This window comes from Rhinatrema bivittatum, chromosome 8, assembly GCF_901001135.1.
Source record: "Rhinatrema bivittatum chromosome 8, aRhiBiv1.1, whole genome shotgun sequence".
NCBI classification, from domain to species: Eukaryota; Metazoa; Chordata; class Amphibia; order Gymnophiona; family Rhinatrematidae; genus Rhinatrema; species Rhinatrema bivittatum.
Genome location: NC_042622.1, coordinates 141,588,356 through 141,610,418, shown reverse-complemented (window position 1 = coordinate 141,610,418; position 22,063 = coordinate 141,588,356). Strand labels below are relative to the sequence as shown.

Here is a 22,063-nt window from a genome sequence, read left to right as displayed (position 1 = left end):
CGCGCCCCGACTATCGCTATTTTACCCTGCCATTTTGCCCCGCGTTTAACCTGCTAACTTACCGCCTACCCTTACCCCTGCGTTAGAGGCAGGGGTAAAGGTAGACGGCAAACTTTCCCCCAAAAGGAAACCTCTAAAAACCTAAAATCCCCTCCTCCCGAAGCGACTCGACATTTCTTTCTGTTGTTTTCTTACCTTTTGTTGCTTTTCAGCCCCTTCCCTTCTCTGCCGCCCTCCGGAGGGGGCAGCCGGCGGCGAAAGCGGCTCGCAGCAGTCCCCCCCGCGCAGGTCCCGGTTCTCCTGGCTCGGCAACAGCAGTACAACAGCTAGGGCTCCATCTACCCCAATCCTTCCTTCCTTCCTTCCTGGCTCAGCCAAATTGTGAAGTGGCTTGCAGCGTGTCCCCCCCCACGCAGGTCCCGGTTCTCCTGGCTCGGCGTGAGGTGAGAGCCCACTGTTCTGTGCCCTCTCCGGCATGAGTGGAGCGAAGTGTTCTTTCGTTGGCCGGAGCGCCCGTCGATTTGGGCGCTCCGGCCAATGAAAGCGCATAGACTGGCGTGCTTTCATTGGCTGGAGCGCCCAAATCGACGGGCGCTCCGGCCAACGAAAGAACACTTTGCTCCGCTCGTGCCGGAGAGGGCACAGAACAGTGGGCTCTCACCTCACGCCGAGCCAGGAGAACCGGGACCTGCGTGGGGGGGGGACGCTGCAAGCCACTTCACAATTTGGCGGAGCCAGGAAGGAAGGAAGGATTGGGGTGGATGGAGCCCTAGCTGTTGTACTGCTGTTGCCGAGCCAGGAGAACCGGGACCTGTGCGGGGGAGGACCGCTGCGAGCCGCTTTCGCCGCCGGCTGCCCCCTCCGAAGGGCAGCAGAGAAGGGAAGGGGCTGAAAAGCAACAAAAAGGTAAGTTGGCACATGTCGAGCCGCTTCGGGAGGAGGGGATTTTCGGTTTTCCTGGGTTAAAGTTGGGATCCACTTCCTGGTGCCTGTCATTTCAAATGTCATTTGAAATGACAGGTACCAGCGCACCCAGGATACTGTATAGGCGCTGTATTAAGCGCCTATACAGTAAAATGGGTTGCGCGGGCCTAACGCTTCGCCTAACGCTTTGCATACGCGGCTTGCATTTGCAAGCAATTTAAATAGAGTATCGAGTGGTATGTGATCAGAACAGTGCGTGGGGCAAACGAGGGTGCTCCCGGCACTGCCGCACTCTAACGCGGCCTTACTGTATCGACCCGTAAGGAGGATATAGGATTAGGAGTCAAGGTATGAACGAAGTTGATCAGGTTGTTTAAACACATACCTCGTATTTTGATACAGAATTATGCAGCGGCATGGAAATCGTAAAAGAAATTTAGCCCCACGTTGTATAACCTTATCTCTCATCAATAAAAACTCCTTTCTTCTTAACTGTGTATTATGAGAAATATCGGGAAAAATCCTGATTAACTGACCATGAAATTTGGAGTTTTGATATTTGAAATAAAGTCTAAGGGTAGAATCTCTCTCAGATATAAATGCGAATTGCACAATTAATGTAGCTCGAGTCTTTATTTCCATATCAGATGACTTTTCTAAAAGCTCTGGTCTTAATAATAAAATAAAGTGGTCTGCATTTATGTGATTGATAAATTCTTGGTGCTGTCTAGGCCAGTAAAATTTAAAAGCATGTACGTCAAACACGTGGGATATGCAGGCGTTATTGACATCTGTGGCATTCTTGGTCTGTCAGGCGATACAGTGCGAGAAGCAGTGGTTTGGTCTGATCTGTTTGGAGATAAGTTGTAAGGAACATTTGCAAATGAATCTTAGTTTGTATATTATGTATATTTAGATATTACATTTTTTGTATATTTTTGGTATTTTTTGTTTCATAGATGAGATGTAATGAAAGTTAAAGAGTCTGTTATGTGAATCTTGGAGTGTGCATGGATGCCATATTAGCGGGTTTGCTGCATATTTTTGAACTGATTATTTTTTAGGTATTTATTTGTTGAGATATATGTTCAGGATATTAATTGGCACTTTAGGATTTATGGTGATAAATGTTAGGGCTGATTATGTGTTATTTGTGATTATAGGGTGATTGCCTCCTGAGGAAGCCTGGTTGGGTGAAACGAGGGTGCCTTGTCAGGGAAAAACGCTTGGCAATATTTACAAGATTGGGACGTATTAAGACATTGATACGCGCTGTTAATTTTATATATTTTGCAAATGGGAAAATCTTTTTCTGACATCTATAAAATCAGGTTATTGAGGCATCTATATGCCTGCAGAATTTAGAAGGGATTATTAGTTATGAATAATGGAGTAGAACTCTTTCTAGAGTAATATTTTTTATATAGTTTTATGTAATAAAGTAAATGGGTATGAATGAGGTGTGTTACAGTATGATTGAGGTTGGGTTTTAGTGGGGTTTTATATGTAAAGTCATTAGGTGATATTTTGACATATTATTGTAAAATGGTTATACATTGTATTGTGAATGTTCAAATATTGTTAATTAAATTGTGCACTGAACAAATTTAGTTCTTCTATACATATTTATATCTCTATAATGTTCTATGAAGTTATTGTAATAAAATGTGTATGGTTTTACTAATTGTGAACATTTAGTGATACCTCTCATTGTGTTATATGTATGTTCTTGCAAAGAGTGATGTGTAATTCATCTGCTCAATTTTTGTTAGCAAGGGAAGTGGACCATTTCTGGGAATTCAGCAGTGTGGAAATTACTGGTGAAGAATACCCCTTCCTGCAGAGCTGTTTCCACTTAAGAGCCAAGCCGTAACATAGAATGGAGTTGGATCCTCCATGACCTCGGGACCCTAAGCCAGGAGATCCTGCACCCTTAGAAGGTGAAAGTGTTGGACCAACTAGAGCTGAATAACATACAGCTACCACGGCCTGTGCAGCCAGCCTGGAGCCACTAGAATGATTCTGTTGCTTTCCAGCTCTATCCGCCGCAGAATTCAGCATTCCAGGATCCATGGAGAGAAAGCATACAAAAGTTCCCCCTCCGGCCAGGGCTGTATGAGGATGACGATCCATTTCGACCCCCATTCTGTCAGCTGAAGAAATGGCCGACCTTCATGTTCTGCCAGGTCACTATCAAGTCCCACCTGAAGGTGACCCCACCTGTAAGAAATCCTGCAAAAACACGCCAAGCTCAGCTCCCATTCCACAGGTTCTAGTAAAGTGTGGCTAAGGAAGAGGCCAGGACATTTTCCAGATCAGTGATGTGCACTGCCAAAAGAAGATGGAGATTCTTTTCCGCCCATGGGAAAAGAGCAACGTCTCTGCCAAGACTCTGTGACTCCTGGTCCTCCCCTACTGATTCACATATGCCACCACGGTGGCATTGTCAGATAGACCCAAATGGCCCATCCCTGAAGCAGCAGGAAGAAATGGAGAAAAGCCAAATTGCCCTGGATCATGAGGATCATGAGGCCTCATCCAGAGAACAAGTCCCCTGGACCACCTGATCCTGGCAATGAGCACCCCCCCCCCCCCCAACTCAAGAGGCTTGCGTCCTTTATGACCAAATCCAATCTGGCATGGTTAAGTTGACGCTCCTCAGAAGTGAGCAGAAGTAAATCACCAGATCGACGACTGGCAGACCACTGGGCTCAAAGGAAGGTAAACTCTGCAATCCTGAGACTCTGGAGACCAGAATCAAAAGCAACACCTGGAGAGGACACATATGAGACCTGGCCCATGGAAACAAGTCCAGCGTCACCACCATGAAACCGAGCACCTGTAGATAGCCCCATACAGAGAGAATGGAGAGTTTCAGGAAACCCTGAATCTTACTGAGTATTTTGCGTACTCTGTCATCGCGCCCCCAGATACTCCAGGGACTTGTGGGCTGTAATTGACTTTTTGCGAAATTGACAACCCTTTCTAAATTTTCTAAAAATCGTTCCACTCGAGTCACACGCTCTATCTCCTTATAAGTCAATGCCCGGATTAACCAATCATCGAGATATTTTATTTATTCGTTTTTATATACCGAGGTTTAGCTAGAGGCCTTCACTCTGGTTTACATTTGCAACAACAAATTACATGTGCAGAAACCATTGGAAAACATAACGTTAATTGTCTGAACCGGGAATTACATAAAAACGAAATAACATGTAACACTGTGTGTGGGAGATAACACAGTAAGGGGATGTAACGAGTTATGAATAGATATAATAATCACATATACTAATAACTAGATCTAACATTGTACTGAGATGAGTGGTACTTCCACAAATTTGGGGATGATTAACATAAAAGGACAACAGTGGATGCGAGTGAGACATCATTCGCATTGGGTATATCTCTATGTGGTTTAAATAATTGTGATTGTATGGTTTAAGGAAGACTATGTATGTTTTAAATATCCATTCGGGTGTGCTGTGTTGATTAGGACGGGGGGATTAACCGATCCCATCTTTGAAGGCCTGTCTGAATAGCCAGGTCTTGAGTTCTTTTTTGAAAGTTTTCGTGTTATTTTGTAGTCTTAGGTGATCCGGTAGTGAATTCCAGAGGTGCGGTCCCGCGATTGAGATGGCTCTGTTTCTTACAGAAGTATGTTTGGCGGTTGAAATTGTTGGGATGTCAAGTTTTGATTTGTTTGTTGTTCTAGTGTTGCGTTGCGAGACCTGAATATATGAGGAAAGACTAAAGAGGTTAGGACTTTTCAGCTTGGAGAAGAGACAGCTGAGGGGGGATATGAAAGAGGTGTTTAAAATCATGAGAGATCTGGAACGGGTAGATATGAATCGGTTATTTACTCTTTCAGATAATACAAAGACTAGGGGGCACTCCATGAAGTTAGCATGTGGCACATTTAAAACTAACCGGAGAAAGTTCTTTTTCACTCAATGCACAATTAAACTCTGGAATTTGTTGCCAGAGGATGTCGTTAGTGCAGTTAGTATAGCTGTGTTTAAAAAAGGATTGGATTAGTTCTTGGAGAAGTCCATTACCTGCTATTAATTAAGTTGGCTTAGAAAATAGCCACTGCTATTACTAGAAATGGTAACATGGAATAGACTTAGTTTTTGGGTACTTGCCAGGTTTTTATGGCCTGGATTGGCCACAGGATGCTGGGCTTGAAGGACCCTTGGTCTGACCCAGTATGGCATGTTCTTATGGATGTATCCTAATTCCCTTGCGCTGGAGGGCTGCTGCCACCACAACCATCACCTTGGAGAAAACCCACGGTGCAGTCGCAAGACCAAAGGGTAACATTTGGAATTGAAAATGTTCTTGGAGCACACAAAACCATAGGTACTATTGATCCCCGACCTGAATGGGAATATGGAGATAGGCTTCCGACAGGTCCCCTGCCAAACCACAAGCAGAACGGACCTCAGAGTTTCCATAGGGAAACGTGGAACTCGCAGACAGCAATTCATGCTGTTGAGATCCAGGATAGGCCGGAAAGACTCATCCTTTTCGGGTACCATGAAGTAAATGGAATAAAGACCCCGGCTCCATTCTGATGGAGGCACCAGTACCACTGCCTGCATGAGTTGCAGTTTCAAGAGGGTCTCGCGAACCGCTGGAGCAGAGCAAGGGGAGACCATGAAGACTTCTCAAATGCGGCAATGTAGATCCCAAGGCATAGCCGGTAAGAATGATCCCCAACACCCACTAATTGGTCATTATGTGTGGCCTCCTACAGGCATCAAGAGTGAGTGAAGCCACAGAACCTCATAAGGAGGCCCTACTGACTCCTGAAGTAGAGCCGGAATCTCCTCTTTGTATTCTGGCTCCGCAAAACAACTGACCCCAGACTCTGGATCCTCAAACACGTAGTGGAGGTGGCATCAAAATATTGTCTACTGGGACGATACCGCAGTGAGGCTCAGAATTGTCCATGACCTCTGCCAGCTCTGCAGAAGGAGCGACCCTTATCTTCTGGCAAGTGCTGGGATTTAGGATCACTGAGGTTCTTAATCAATTTGTCCAGATCCTCCCCAAACAGCCGAGCCTTATATCAAGTCAACCACCCAATTACTTAGCCACAAGAGTTGACGCACTGCAACCGATAGGACCACCAATGGGGGGGACCTCTGTAACAAATCGTACAAAGCATCTGCCAAAAAGGCTGCAGCAGATTCCATCCTGGCCATCTCCTCACTCTCCAGAAGCTGTTTGAATCAGCTAATGAGAGTCCGGACAACAAGAACCAAGCAGACAGAAATCTGCACCAACGTTGCTGAAGAGTCAAACAAGCTCCTCGGGGGACACCCCCCCCCCTTCTATAGGGACAGTAGTATGCCTGGTCACAGTTGTGACTAGGGCATTCACCACCGACACTTGAAAAAACTTCCACAGCACAGTCTGTGGAAGGGGGTACAGCCACTGCAGGAAGTTGACACCGCTCAGGCCCAACTCCAGGGACTCCCATTCCGCCATCATCATCTCCTCCACCTCCGGATGGAGTGGGAAGGCAGTAGTGGTTTTACACTTATCCTTAATAATGGAGTCCTACACAGGAGAATCATGTGGCTTCAACTCTTCTAGTCGAAGACACACAACCACCTGATAAATCAAGAACCCTATTTCATCCCAATGGAAGACTGATAATCAAATCAAATTCAGGGACAGGGGGGAATCTCCCTCTACTCTAGGGTCGCCAAGCTCTCCGCGTCCCCAGGCTCCTCTCACCAGTCTTGGCTCGGTTCCTTCCTCCCGGTTCCATTTGGCAGGAACCGGGGGAAGGAACCGAGCCAAGATCTTCCAGGGCCCTCATGTGGTCCCTTGCAGCACGTCCCCTGGCCAAGTAAAAGCAAAAAAAGCCTGGTGCAAAAAAGAAAAGAATTCTGGTGAAAATTCTCCCTGGGGCCGATAGACGCATCTCCCGGCGAAGGCTCCACTAGAGGAATTGCCAGCACCAAATCGGAGGCTCATCTAGCTCCTCACCCGCTTCCAGTGCTGCCTCAGCTTCTGGGCCCAATTGCGTGGGAAAGTCTAAGTTGGCTGCCATTTCTAGAGGCCATGTTGCAGATCGTGTATCAGGCCCTTCAGAGGTCGGCGCATCAAAAACGAGGTGGGTGATAAGCGAGCAATAAGCCCACCTTCAAACACTGTCCAGGTATTTCCCCTGAGCGGGTGCACGCTAAACAAACTGGACTCTTTTCTGACAAGGCTTGGAGGACCCCGCAGGCCTTGCATTGCAAGCAGGTCTCTCCACCCTCTCCCCTCCACAATAAAGTGCTGCAAAAACGGGCAGCTTCAAGGTGAGTCCCTTGCTCCACCTCTCTGCACAAGCCTGGGGTCGGTCGTGATGCACCCGACTGTGCCAACAAGGCTGGTACCTCCTGTTCACTGCGGCCCCAAATGCACATCTTGCAGGCAGTGGGGAATCTTCTTTACTGGTTTTTGTTTTTTTTTTTAATTTTGGACAGTCAGAGCCAGGGCAAAGGGAGATTGGGAGGAGAGAGAAAGAGAGGAGCAGAATGTAAGGAAAGCAGGAGCAAGAGGAAGGCAGGAAAACCTTTCAGAATTAAAAAAAAAAAAAATAGACCACTTATCTAAGGCTCTATTTTCTTTTTTTTTCCCCAAAACACTGTTCCTCTAACAAGCTCAACCAAGCACCCACAAAATGGTTTGAGAGCAGAGGAAAGGGCTCGCACTGCTGGCCTAAGCCAGTGGCTTGGCCCTGGGGTCTGATCAGAGATCAATATCGTGCTGCTGCACCAATCCAGACCTACCATCTGCTACAGGCAGAAAATATTGGATTCCTGCTGCTAGCACCACCTCCTAAGTAGTGGCTGTGATGCCACACAGTAAAACAGTGTCGTCTGCCTCAATCTGCTGGTAGGGGGAAATAACCCACTTGACAGGGTTGGACTGGTGTAGGAGGACGAGATGAAAACAAAACAATAAAATATTCAGATGGAAAAAAAAAAATAGATGTTTATTGGAAAAAGACCACCCCTTGTCTGCCTCCCTGACTATGCACTACAACCACTCCAACTGATCCAAAACTGCACTGCTATACTTCTTACCCACACTCCCCTTAGAAACCATATAACTCCCACCCTCGTTCAACTTCACTGGCTACCCATTCACCAACGAATCCAATATAAAATTCTAATGATAATCCACACCTTGTTAAACAGTACTTCATCTATATGGTTTTGCTCCACCCTCTGAATTTACCAACCACCTCGTCATCTACGCTCTGCAAACAAAAATCTTCTTAAAATTTCCACAGTTAAAACTGCCAGACTGAATTTAACACGCAACTGTGTCTTTTCAGTTGCTGGACCGAAAATATGGAACTCCCTACCCAATCACATTCGCCAGCTCACCACAAAACATGACTTCAAAAAAGCCATAAAAACCTATTTTCACAAGCCTTTCCTAGCTTATAACTCCAGCCTAACAGGTTAGAAGTGTCATTCTCCTTGATTCACTAAGAGTTTGTACATTATGTTTTATTTAATACTTTTATTTCTTGATTTTATTATCTTGTTTGATTATTATGTATGTTATTTTTCTAATTGTAAACAACCTAGTTCCACTTCGTGTGTGTATAAGCGATATATAAAAACCTTTTAAATAAATAAATATCACAAAACTATCCATGCTAAAAAAACACAGGAAAAAACAATCTCTCATACCCTCAAATAACCTATAATTAGCAGGAAAACAAACACCTTAAAATGTTCAAAATTTAATAGCACAAAAGCTTCCAATGAAAAGAAGGAAAAAATTAAAGAGATAAAAATCATAGAACCTGATTCACTAAGGGTTTTTCCCATAGACCCAAATGGGAGAAAAGCCTTAATGAATCTGGCTCATAGAAAAAAATAAATAGTTTGAATTTATGTCCCAGCTTTCTTCTGGCTCTGGTCACTGCTTCTGCTCTGCACAAGATTACAGTTTAAATTCTATGAACATAATTTACCTCCTCTTTAGATTTCTTATTTTTATCATCATCTTTCTTTGTTTTTTTTAAGGCATCTGTACCAACGACAGAGAGAACATTTCTTAATCTGTAACACAAAGCAAAACACAAGCAGTTATTTGAAGTGTCCTTAATATATTTTCAACAAAATATTTTTAAGAAAAGCAAGTTTCCTTATTGTAAATGGTATTTTCCATAGCTAGCAGGATGAATTAGCCATGCTGCATGGGTGACGCCATCAGGGCGGCACCAAGCAGAGCTGTCTCTCAAAGCATAAGGCTTTCGCCCTACTAGGAATGCACAGTAGTTCCTGTGCGAATGAGCCTTCTAGAAGTCTCCTCAGTTCATCTCCAAGCAAAAGGATATCCAGGGCATGTAGAAATGCTGTTCAGTGAGGAAGGGAAGGAATACATGGCTAATTCATCCTGCCATCTACAGAAAAAAAACTTGCTTTTTTCTGCTATTCAGACACAGTCCGAATAGCAGAGTTAGTCAGATAAACTTATCCAGCTAACTTTGGAGGCATATTCAACAGTGCAGCCACACTACTGAATATAACCGGCTATCTTAATTAGCCAGCTAACTTTAGGACAGCCCTTTGACTCGACCAGACTTAGCCGGCTAAGTTATCTGGCTAAAACTGAATTTTGAAGTTAGCGGGATAACTTAGCTGCCTAACAACTCCTCCCAGTTACACTCCGGAATGCCCCAAATTTATCTGGTTAAATTCTAGCTGCCTAACTTATTAGCCAGCTAGAATTTAGACGGATAAAGGCTGAACTTTTAATGTTTGTAATTTATATTGTAGCTGTGCCTTTTTATGATTTTACGATTTTTTTAGTATTTGTACTGGCTCTTAATTATTTATTATTTTATAGTTATCTATTTACCTGAATTTTGATTCTATTAATGATTTATTGTATTGTTCTTTTATTTTATTGTAAACCATTGTGAAGGTTTTACTGATGTGACGGTATATAAAAAACTAACTAAACTAGAAATATAGCCAGGTAAATCATTTAGACAGATAACTATTACATTATCCTCTAAATAGCTTGTGAATATGGACCTCACTGTGGCCATGTGGCCAGTGTTGTATTGTATTTATGCTCCTTGCAATTTTTTTTTTACACAATCCGGACTCCTCTATGGACAGCATCCACCTGGATGATAAATTGTGTAATATTGCTTTTCCACCTGTGCCATCTGAATTCACCTGTTCGTCTAGCCTTTAATGCGATGGGAATGTGTGGATGGCCAACCATGTGGTCGATTTGTAAATGTCCTCAATGGGTACGTTTCCTAAATGCGCTACAGAAGCTGCCGTCACTTTGACTTGGTGCGCCTTTACAGGATGTGATACAGTAAGGGGATTTTGTCATATAGCACGTTGCATGCAGGGTGTAATAATTTGAGAGTTCTTTTCGCAATTGGTATAATCAGTCTTTTTGGGTCATAAGACACAAAAAGTTGAGAAGACTGTCTATGACTGTGTGTTCGTCATTTACAATAGGCCACAGCCCTCTTGCAGTCCAGCAAGGCAACTTTTTCTCTTGCTCATGTTTATGCAGTTTTGGAAAAAATGTGGGAAGCATAATGGACTGAATAGAGCCTTAGATGTGAAAAGCAGAGACCACCTTTGGCAAGATCCTTGGATGGTTTCACAAGACCACTTTGTCGTGGAAGAATTGCAGATAAGATGGGAAGTGCACTAGGGTCTGTAGCTAGCTTATCCTTCTTGCCGATTTGATTGCCACTAAAAAAAAAAAAAAAAAAAAAAAAAGACGGCTTTCCAAATCAGGTATTTTAGTGTGGCATTCTCCAATGGTTCAAAGGGTGGTTCCATCAATCCTTTTGGGACTATATTCACATTGCATGGCATGAGAGGCTTTTGTAAAGGGCGCTGTAAGTATAGAAGTCCTTTCATGAATCGTGAGATGAGAGATGGTGTGAGATATGGAATTTCCTTCCTCCAAGACGTGATAAGTAGCTATAGCGCTTAGGTGTACGCGAATGGAAGATGTGGCGAGGCCTCTGCTGGATAGGTAGTGGATATAATCCAGTAGTAGTCGAGGTTCACATATGAATGGGTTTAAGGAACGTTCTTTACACTACTTGGTGTATTGGTTTCATTTGAAGGAAGAGTTGTGTCACATGGATGGTTTTCTTGCTGAGACTATGACATCTTTGACCTTGGATAATATATGGAATTGTGCTAGGGTCAAACGTTCAATTTCCACAGTGTGAGATTGAGAGAAGGTTACAAGGGATTAAGGAGTAAACCCCCCCCCCCCCCCCCCGAGTGAGTAGGGCGAGATGTTTCCAGACTTCTCAGGATCTCGGCAGTTGCCTGGGCCATGCTGGGGCTATTAATGTCATCTTGGCCTGGTCTTGCATACATTTCTGTATGGTTCTTGAGTGGGATTGAAGGAAAGACATATAGAAGTCCCTGGGACCAAGAAATTAGGTATGCATCTGGTGCTTCCCTGCAAGGGCTCAGGTAAAAAAGAGCAGAATCGGGTCAGTTGTGTGTTCTGTTTGGTTGTGAATAAATCTATCCAAGGGCAACCCCAGCGGCAGACAAGTCGTTTGCAACAGTTTGAGAAAGAACCCATTCATGAGGTTGGAAAACTGTGTTGAGTCTGTCCGCCTCTGTTTTTGTGATTCTCAGAAGGTAGACAGTTTGGAGGGTGGCGTGGTGTACCTTTGCCCAGCACCAGATGGTGAAGTTTCTTTGCAGAGGGTCCAAGATCCCGTTCCTCTTTGTTTGTTGAGATAATACATTGCGACTTGACTGTCGACGTGAATCGTTATGTGTTGTAAAACCCTAAAGGCATTTCGTACTGCCCTTAACTCTAGCAGATTTATCATGTCTCTTGGAGTGACTACAAACTCTGTGTTTTGAAATGTAGGAGATGCGCACCCCAGCCTCGGGTGAAGGTATCTGTGGCAATCTGATGTGGTTGTGGCTGAAGCAGGAGCACTGATTCCAATACTCCTGGACGTAGCCACTATTTGATGTTCATTTTCATGAAGTTAGTTAAGACCATTCGCAAAGACAGAGGCTGAAGAAATTGATTCCATTGCATTCTCAAACCCCATTGCAATCGCCTCACATTTTATTTATTTATTTATTGTAAAGAATAAATAAATAAATACATGTAGAAGAATCAACGGAACTACACGGATTGCTGCTGCCAGATGGCCTAGGAAGGTGAGAATGAGATGGGTAGATGCTGTGGATCTCAACTAGAGGATGGCCAGGTTCCAAAGTCTTTGGTCTCAGTCGCTCGAAAGGAAGGCCATAGATAGAATGGAGTCTATTCGGGCTCCTATAAACTATACTGTTTGGGTTGGATGCATGTTTGACTTTTTGTAATTGATTACAAACCCCAGATGCTATAGACAGTGAATAGTTAACACTATGGGTGGATGTAGGGTTTCCTTTGAGGGGCTGTTATTAACCAGTCATCCAGATAAAGAAAAATCCAAATTCCCAACTGGTGGATGTGTGTAACGGCCACAGCTAGACACTTTGTGAATATTCTGGGGGCTGAAGAGAGGCCAAAAAGGAGGACTTTATATCAATGTTTGTCTGCCACTCTGAAGCAGAGATAATGCCAAGACAACAGGTGCATAGGGATATGTGCATAAGTATCCTTGAGGTCTAGGGAGCACATACAGTCCTGCGGTTAGATAAAGGGTAGGATGGTGCCCAGGGAAGTCATCTTGAATTTTTCTCGGCAAAATGCCTTTTGAGATTTCTGAGATCTAGGATGGGCTAGAGATGCCCTGATTTTGGGGGGATGAGGAAGTAATTGGAATAATAGCCTGTTTGTAGTTGGGAGTGGGCTAGTTCTTGTATGGTGTTCTGTTTGAGGAAGGACTACACCTCCCGCTGTAAAAGGATTGACCTATTAGAGGAAAGGAGAAGCGGAGCATTCAAGGTTTGCTCTTGAAGCTGAGATTGTAACCGTGTTGTACTATTGCTAGTACTTACTGGTCCAATATTATTCAGGCCCACGATGTCGCATACAGTTGGATTCTGCCCCAAACAAATATCTGCTGTGGCAATGATGTTCTTAATAATTCTGCAGCAATTTTAGAGCCGCAAGCGCTGGTTGTTTCTGTTGGCATCTATTCCTCTGCCTTTCCCTTTGTTGGATTGATGGCGTTTGAGGTCATGGTGACTGGTAGGCTGGTTTTTAGCAGCCCTGATAAGACCAATAGGGCCTCCGTTGGTAGAAAGGCTACTTAAATTTTAAATAGAAACTTTGGGAACTGGAGGATTGGGCTCCTTAAATTGTGAATAGAAGCGTCAGGAACCAGAGGATCAGTCTCCATCCATAGAGAGTGACTGCACAGCAAAGTTTTGGTCCTTTATCTGGGTGACAGTCTCCTTTAGTTTGTCACCAAAGAGGTTTTCACCTGAAAATGGAAGATTAGCTAATTTGTCATGGACATCCTCACATGTGCCAAGGGTGTAGAGCCATGCCATTTGATGCATTGCAATGGAGGCTGCTGATGTCCTCGCTGCCATGTCAAAGTCTTCATAAACGGCTCTCAAAAGGTGACACAGACCTTCCTCCATGTCCAGAAGGGGTTGTGGCACAATCGCCTGAACTTTCCTCGGATCAAACAAAAGGCTTTAGTTGTTGTAAGCATTCATTTAGATATTGTACTATGTAGAACTGGTGCTGTTGGATATGGGTCGATAGCACTGAGCCTTGAAAAACCTTTTTTCCCAAAACTGGCCAGCACTTGTGGTCCCTTCCAGCAGGTGAATTTGAGTGGAGTCTGGTCTTTTTTGCCCTGCACATGGCTGACTTCACCATAACGGAATAATGTGGAAACTGCACCACTTCATAACCGGGTGATTTTTGGAGGTGAAATTTCAGGTGGTACCTGAAGGGATCTCCCAGAATTTCCTAAGAGATTTCTATAATACTTGGTGAGATGGGAAAGTGGTGGGTTCGCCTGGTAGCTCCAGGACATGCAGTAATCTCATTACTTCAGTGTGGGGATCTGGTTCCTTTCGAATCTCTATCTTCAAAAGAGTACCCATGTTTTCAACAAAATGTGAATACGTCAGGTTCTCTGGAGGTAAGGAATGGTCTGAAGCTTCCTCTGGTGGGTCGGAAGGAATGCCTGTAGAGCTACTTTGGGACTTCCCAGGGGAAGATAGCATAGGACTTTCTGATCTCGGGGATAATGATGGTGAAGGATCCTGAGAAGATGGAGATAGAGGAGCGAGTTCTTCGCTTTGATGCTTGGAAGAGTCAGCCATTAGTAACTAGGGTATACCCGGCACTGATGGTATTGTCTCCAGTGGATGAATGGGGTACACTGGAGGGAAAGTTGAAGGTGTAGCTTGTGGAACCAGAGATGTGAAGAAACTGCATACAGTGTTGGTGAGCTGCTCCACCGCTTGTTGAGAATGTTGGCTAGGAGAGTGATGAATAGGATTTCCCTGTTCTATGCCTTGCTTGTCCAGTCTAGAGACTGGAGTAAGAAATTATTGAGAGCAAATGGGTTGAGGAGACCCTGCTGCCATAAATTGGAGCCCTGCTGCCATAAATTGGAGCATAGCAAAGGAACCTGAGTTCCTGGCGGAATCTGAAGTGGTACAGTGATAAATGATATACACCTTTGGGATTCTTGGTGATGGAATAGCAGCTGCTAGTATATCCAGTGGATGAGAAGTTCCCAAGAGTGGAACAGATTCTTGCCACTCCTCTTGTAGAGCCTCTGGAGATGCAAGAGCTAAAAACACTCAACCGATGAGCTTGAGGTCAGAGGAGACTAGACTGGGGACTGAACCTCTTCTGCAGGTGCTGAGAGAAATGAAGAGTCTCCTGTCTCTTCCTCTTGAGAGGAGGGCTATCAGAAGGGCACTTGCATGTACGCTGTAACGCTTTTGGAGCCTTATGAGGTTTGGATGCCCAGTGCTCCATCTCTGTTGCTTGGTACGCCTTTCATGGTGCAGTTTCGATACATTGTTCGGAGTACTCTGCACCGTGTGCACCGTATTCTGCCCCGCTGTCGGCACAGGGTGAGATATCTTCGGCGCTTTGTGCGTTGGCTTCAGCACCAGGGGTGTAGGCGTCTTTACCACCCGGGGTGTCATCTTGTGCCCCATGTGCCACTTGTCTGATTCGAGGAGTGTCCTTGTGAAGGCCAACCAGCACTCCTGCTCGTGATGGCGACACAGCTATCTCAGAGAAGACTGGGCGGAGTGAAGAGATTCTCTTACCTTTCCCGAAGATGAAGATGTCGAAGTCAACGATTGTTCAAAGGCTTCTTCAGCCTGGAGCCTAGCTATCTTTTCAGCTCACCACCTCTGCACTCTGGGGGACATTCTACTGTAGTCGCGGCAATTCACCTGATCGTGATCTGGGCCCTGACACAAGTAGCAGTAGTTGTGGCCATCTGTGATGGACATCACAGATGGCCCAAACTACATTATTTGAACCTGGCAGTCTCTCTCTGAGACACAATAGCACTGAAAAGCTATTTGGGGTCGCCAAAGCAAGAAAAAAATTGAAAAAAAGACAGAAGGAATCGAGAGATTCCACATCCACGAGAAGTGCGGATAAAAAAAATATGGAGGAGAATTCGAGAAGGCTCATTTGCACGGGAACTATCACACAAGACCAGTAACGCAAAAACCTTAAGCTTTGAGAGACAGCTCTGCCTAGTGCCTTCCTCATGATGTCATCCATGCATCGTGGCAAATTCAGTCTGTTTATCCATGGAAAAAGAATTTTATTTGTATTTCTTATATACAACCAGATACCAAAAATAGATCACAGTTTATTTAAAAATGCTTGAAACAGGAAAAGCTGTACTGTCTGTACTCTGTATATATCCAAAATTTGCAATATCCACGTGTCCACTTGCCTGAGGTAAGTGCATTTTCTGAGATGGCACAGGGAGCAGGAGACAGAAGAAATGTTCTTGGGGGGGCAAGAGTGGGAGGACAGAAACATAGAAACATAGAAATGACGGCAGAAGAAGACCAAACGGCCCATCCAGTCTGCCCAGCAAGCCTCGCACCTTATCCTTTTTTTTTTTTTTCTTTTCTCTCTCACACCTGTTACTTCTTGGATTCCAGCACCCTCCAGCCCTATTTCCCCTCCACCAATGAAGAGAGCATCGCCGGATCTGCATCCAAGTGAACATCCAGCTCAATCAGGGGCAGCAACCTCCGCAACAAGCAGGCCACACCCCTGCCCCTGTCCACCCAGACTATACGATCCAGACCCCATTGGTTGCCGTCCACACCCAGATCCTCGAGAAGGGGCTGGAGAAGAAAATAGGACTACACATGGGTCAGAGGGGGGACAGAATACTCCTGGGGGAATTCTGTGCAGCACAGAATTTGCGCACAATTCCCCTATGAGGAGAATTTGCATTTTCACATAGAATTTGGAGGAAGGACCAATGGGCCACAAGCAGAGTCTATCGCACTTGTGGCTGAGAAGCAACAAAGCCCGGTGGACCGCAGAGTGAAGCCTATGCCGCACGCAGCCAAAGAAGACAAGAGAGGCAAGAAAGTCTATGAGACAGACAGAAAGTGTGACACTATATGTGTGAGGGTGCCTGTATGTGTGTGAGAGAGAGAGAGGTGGAGGGAGGGAGCCTGTGAGAGGAAGTGTGTATGTGAGGACAGAGTGTATAAGTGAGTAAGAGATTGGGAGCCTGAATGTGTGAGTGAGCTTGTGTTTGTATGCGTGTATGAGGGTGCTTGCCTGTGTGTGAGAGAGGGAGCCTATGTGCAAGGGTGTGTGCACGCAACATGGACAGAAGGAGCCTATATTAAAGATGGGTCAAACTGTGGGAGTGAAGGGCTGGGGTGTGGAGATAGAGTGGAAGGGGTTAAACCTGGAGGGAGATGGGAGAAATAGTGGAGAGCGGAGGAGTTGGGGCCTGAGAGTGAAACGGGTCTGGCTAGAGGAAAGGTAGAAGGGAAACTTAGGGAATTCTGCTCAAAATATTTCTGGAGCAATTTTAGATCTAATTCTCAGTGGAGCACAGGATTTGGTGAGAGAGGTAATGGTGGTAAGGCCACTTGGCAATAGTGATCATAATATGATCAAATTTGAATTAATGACTGGAAGGGAGACAGTAAGCAAATCCACAGCTCTCGTGTTAAACTTTTAAAAGGGAAACTTTGATAAAATAAGAAAAATAGTTAGAAAAAAATGAAAGGAGCAGCTACAAAAGTAAAAGGTGTGCAAGAGGTGGGCTTGATGGACCCTTGGTCTGACCAGTATGGCATGTTTTTATGTTCTTAAATTACTAAAAGACTATGATGTACAGTATATATTGTGTTATTTTGATCAATATAAAGTATGCAGAATTTTTAGTTTTTGTGTACAAAATTTTCCCAGAAGTAATAAAAAGAATGTGTGGGCTAGAGAAAATCAGAGGGCTGCATCAGGGTAGGTTGGGATGTGTGTATGCACTCACCAACAACTCTTGCCATGCTCCCAAAACCAAATTATTGGGGGGACAAAAGACGGCATGAAAAGCACAAGTACGTATGTGCATGTCATCACTGGCAAGCAATTTTATATATAAAAAACAGACACAAGGATCAAAATTCAAACAAATTATTTTCTTGCAATTGGGCCAGTAAAGATTAGCATTACTAATAATTTCTAGATGTATACAGCACCGTAAAAATAAACACAAGAAATAGGCCCCTGCTCCATGGAACTCACAATCTAGTCAAGATTCACAGACCAGGGCCTGTTTGGTGACAGTGCTATGCACTGTCATATGGGAGACCTGGGTTCAACCCTAGGGCCATGCCTTGGCTGGGGATGCTGCAAAGGCAGCCTTCACAATACTTGGGAAGAGAGTCTCAGCCATCGCTCAACAGTGACATCGAGAGACCAAACTCAGGATCCATTTTAGCTGAATTAGAGGAAGCTGCAGTTTGTGGCTCCTTGAAGAGAGCTGTTGCTGCAATAGATGGACTAAGCTGGAAGAGTAACATAAAGATAGGTGGAAAAAAGTCTGGATAGTTGTGAATAAAGGCTCATGCCACAATAGTCTAGTCTAATCGAGACCAGCTCAGATTGAGCAGTAAAAAATCATCAGATACCTCCCCCTCAAAAAAGAGACTATATAAATAGGTTTAATGAAATGTATTTATTATAGTAAACATGGTTAAAATCAATAAGGCTATGATCAGGAAGAGCTAGTGTTTTTATGTGAGACTTGAATATGGCCAAAGAAGACCAACTTAGGGAGGTTGTTCCTGGCATATAACACAGCAAGAAGGAAAGCTAGGAGTCAGGAATTAGTGAAAGAGAATCAAGACACAGATGAGTGACTTGCCTGATGAATGGAGTTCGCAAGGAGGAGTTTACGGGGCGAGGGAAGACAAGGTAATGAAGAACTGCACTTATAGAAAGTCTGAACTCTATGTGGAAGCAAAAGGGAAGCCAATGTACTGACTTGAGAAGAGGCATGATAGGATCATAACAGCACTAGAGAAGATAAGTTGGGTAAACAAATTTTAGAGAGACTGTAATCCAATAGTAATTTTGTGATGAATCATGCTGGGTTACTGACCCACAACCTTCTAGCATCAGCAATCTGTACAGGTCAAAGGGAAGGAGGCAGTATCAATGACCTGTGTTGGAAAGGAAGGAGAAGTAGCATTAGAGAAGAAGGCAGCGTTAGTAGCATGCACAGACCATAGGAGAAGGAAGTAGCATAAGCAATACACATGAGCCGAAGACATCATCTTCCTTATCAGCTAGGCCCTGAAGTAGAAGTACCTAGAGTACCTGAAGGTAATCTACTTTAAAATGCCTGAAAAAGTAGAATATAAATCAAAAGAAAAAAAAAGAAAAGAAAAAGATGAAGAGCTGCTGCTTACTCTTCAGCTGCCTGGACCCAGTAAGAGAGAGATGGCTGGGGACAAAAGAGAAATTAATTTTTACCTGATAAATTCCTTTCCTTCAATCCAGTCATACCAGTCCAGATCAATGTGTTATACTCACTGATCAACAGATAGAGTCAGATCAATAGGTTTACTGTCACCATTTATATGTGCTGACCTCAGCCTGATGTATTATTTGTAAGAAGCTAAACTTTGGAAACTAATTTCTTCATATTTAAACTTAAATTCCCTCCATTTTCTTTTTTTTCCCATAATCAGAGAGCCTCCTAAAAGAAACAACCAGGAAGCAGGAATCCCATTTTAAAAAAAACTCTATAAATTACTCACCTGCTTAGAAGACACATTTCAGATTTCATCCTTTAGCTTGCAACCCAACAAAAAGTTTATGCAACTTTATGCAAGTCTGGCAGCAGAAGGTGGGTCAAGGACTGGTCTGAATTCAAGCTACTCCTGAACAGGCAGAACTCTACCAAAACCGCTTTCAATGCCTCGGTTGTGAATAAGGCCTCCTCTCTGATGCTCACATCCAAGAGATAATGCTTCAGAAAGGAATGTAAGGAAGACCAAGTCACTGTCCCACAAATCTCCAAAGGAGAAACCAAATGCAGCTCTGCCCCGAAGCTACCAGAGTTCTAGTGTAATGTGCTCTAATCTGTTTGGGTAAGGGCCTACCACTATCCACATAAACTGCTAGAATGATTGCCTTAATCCAATGAGCTAAGTTTTGATAACTACCTCACTCTTCCTAACTCCACTGAACAATATGAATAGATAATCTGATCTTCTGAAGGCATTTGAAACCTTGAGATATCTTAAAATAACTCTCCTGACATCCAAACTGTAAAGCAATCTGTATTCTGCCAAATCCATGTGTTTACTAAACAAAAGCAAACAGACAGCTTGCTTCATATGAAAAGCTGTAACTACTTTCAGCAGAAAAGGAAGGCACCTTATGAATCTTGACCATATTCTTCATTACCATAAAAAAAAAAAAAAGATTCTCTACAAGAAAGTACATGTAATACATGTAATTCAGATATCTTTCCAACTGAAGAAACTACCACTAGGAAGACCATCTTCAAGGTAAGGTAAGCAGCCTCAGCGAAAGTTCCAAATTGGCTCAAATTGCAACCCTGACAAAAAAAGTCAACACAAAATTCAGATCCCAAGATGGGATGGGCCTAAGGAGCTTAATGCCCTTTAAAAAAACGCACCACATTTGGATGTGAGGATAAAGGTCTAATCATGCCCTCATAGCAAGGAAAAGATGCCATCTGCACCTTCAAGGAATTAAGCACAAAACCTTTCAAGAACCTTCCTGCAAAAATTCCAGAACCACTGGCACAGACGTCGTGCTAGGACTCAACTATTTATTGGTGCACCAATGTTCAAAAAAACTCTACAAATTCTCACATATATTAATGAAGTATAAGACTTTCTAGCCAAGGACTTCCCATAACTGTCTGGGGACCCCACAGCCAGTCATGTTTTCAAGATATACACAATGAATTTGCATAAGATAAATTTGCATACCATGGAAACTTAGTATAATCACATTTATTTTATACATATTCATTGTAGATATCCTGAAAACCTGACTGGCTATGGGGTCCCCAGGACAGGTTTGGGGAAATCCTGTCCTAGCCCTTAAAAGACTATTCCTTATCCCCTTGTCAACATACTTTTTAACTAGACAGAAGCTCTGTGTGATGAGGAAGCTTCAATGATTTTCAATGCAAAAATCACATAACCTTGAGTTCCATACACCAAGGATGCTTTGACCAATCCAAAGCCTCTAGAATCACCAGGCCTGGATGCCCTAAAATCCTCAATCATTCTCCCTATTCAAGAACCATAGAGGAAACACATACAGAACTGTCTCAGTTGGCCAACTCTGAAACAGAGAATTCAGTCTGGCTGAGCATTTCTCCCTTTTCTGGCTGAAAAACTTTTCTACTTTCAAATTCTTGATGGTCACTATGAAATCCAACAGCAAAACCCCCCACCTGGCTACTATTTGATCAACCCAGGAGCCACTCCCCAGGGTCAATAACATTGTGACTCAAAAAGTCCATTTCAATAAAAAAGGTTTGTACAAGTTCCAAGAAGAAAAGTCCATAAATCAGTACTAAGGTGGCGTTGCAGAAATCCACTGCTTATCTCTGGGATAAGCAGCATGGAATCTATCTATCTTAAGGGATCCTGCCAGGTACTTTCCACTGTTGCAAAAGGATACAGGGCTTGATGGTCTGACCCAGTATGGCAATCTATGTTCTATGTATGTTCTTATGACTCTTCCTTATCAGAATGTGCAGATAAGCTTCTGTAAGGTCCAAGAAAGTCAGGGAATCTCCTTGCCTTACTGCCATTGACTTTTCAAGGTCTCCACCCTAAAATGGGGCACCCTTAGAAACCTGACGACCTATAACAAATCCAGAATAGGATGAAAGAACCTGTCCTTCTTAGGTACCACAAACTAGATAGAATACCACCCCTTACCCCATCGGGGACCCAGAACCAGTTGGACTGCTTGTATATCTAGCAAACACTGCAGAGTCAAAGTTATTGCTCTCTCTTTTCTTTCTGAGTGATGGAGGAAACAGAGTATAAATAGGATAGGACAGCTCCAGAGTGTAATGTTCTCATATTATATCTAACACCCATTGGTCCAAAGTAAATTTAGCCCCAACCCTGATAAAATTGGGATAAGCAGCCATCTATCTCTGGAATAGGAAATTGGGGCCCCAAAAACTCATTGACAATTACGGGAGAAAGCTGTTATCTGAGGATCCATCCTTACCACCTCTTTTGGCAGGATGAAAGGTGCTCAAGGACCTTTCCAAACAAAGGTCCCTCTTTCCCTCTTTAAAGGGTAACTTCATCAAACTGGTCTTTGAAATAATATCCGCTGATCAGTTCCGCAACACAGCAAACTCTTAGCCACCACTATGGAAGCCATACACCGTGCAGCAGCATGTACAGAATTAAAGGGTGAATCAGTCACATAAAGCACCCCAGGCTCCACGGAAGAAATGGCCTCCATAATTTCGTCATCGGGTCTCGACACTGCTGCACTGAATGCCACCAGGACCTGGCTATAATGCAGCTGTAGTACCATACTAGCCACTTCAAAAGCCTGCTTTAGTACAGACTCAATGTTTCTATCCAGCACATCCTTCAAGGTCGCACTCCTTTCTGGAATGGTACACATACCAGGGTGTTCA

General features: G+C 43.9%; 1 protein-coding gene across 4 annotated transcripts in view; it reads right to left on the bottom strand.

The window, feature by feature from the left end:
* Nucleotides 1-22,063, bottom strand: part of PRPF4 (pre-mRNA processing factor 4) — a 124,410-nt gene that overhangs the window by 75,365 nt on the left and 26,982 nt on the right. For all 4 annotated transcript variants that reach the window (XM_029611847.1, XM_029611846.1, XM_029611848.1 and 1 more), the window contains exon 4: nt 8,921-9,008. In XM_029611847.1, the coding sequence (XP_029467707.1) occupies nt 8,921-9,008 (88 nt within the window). The remainder of the gene's footprint in view (nt 1-8,920; nt 9,009-22,063) is intronic.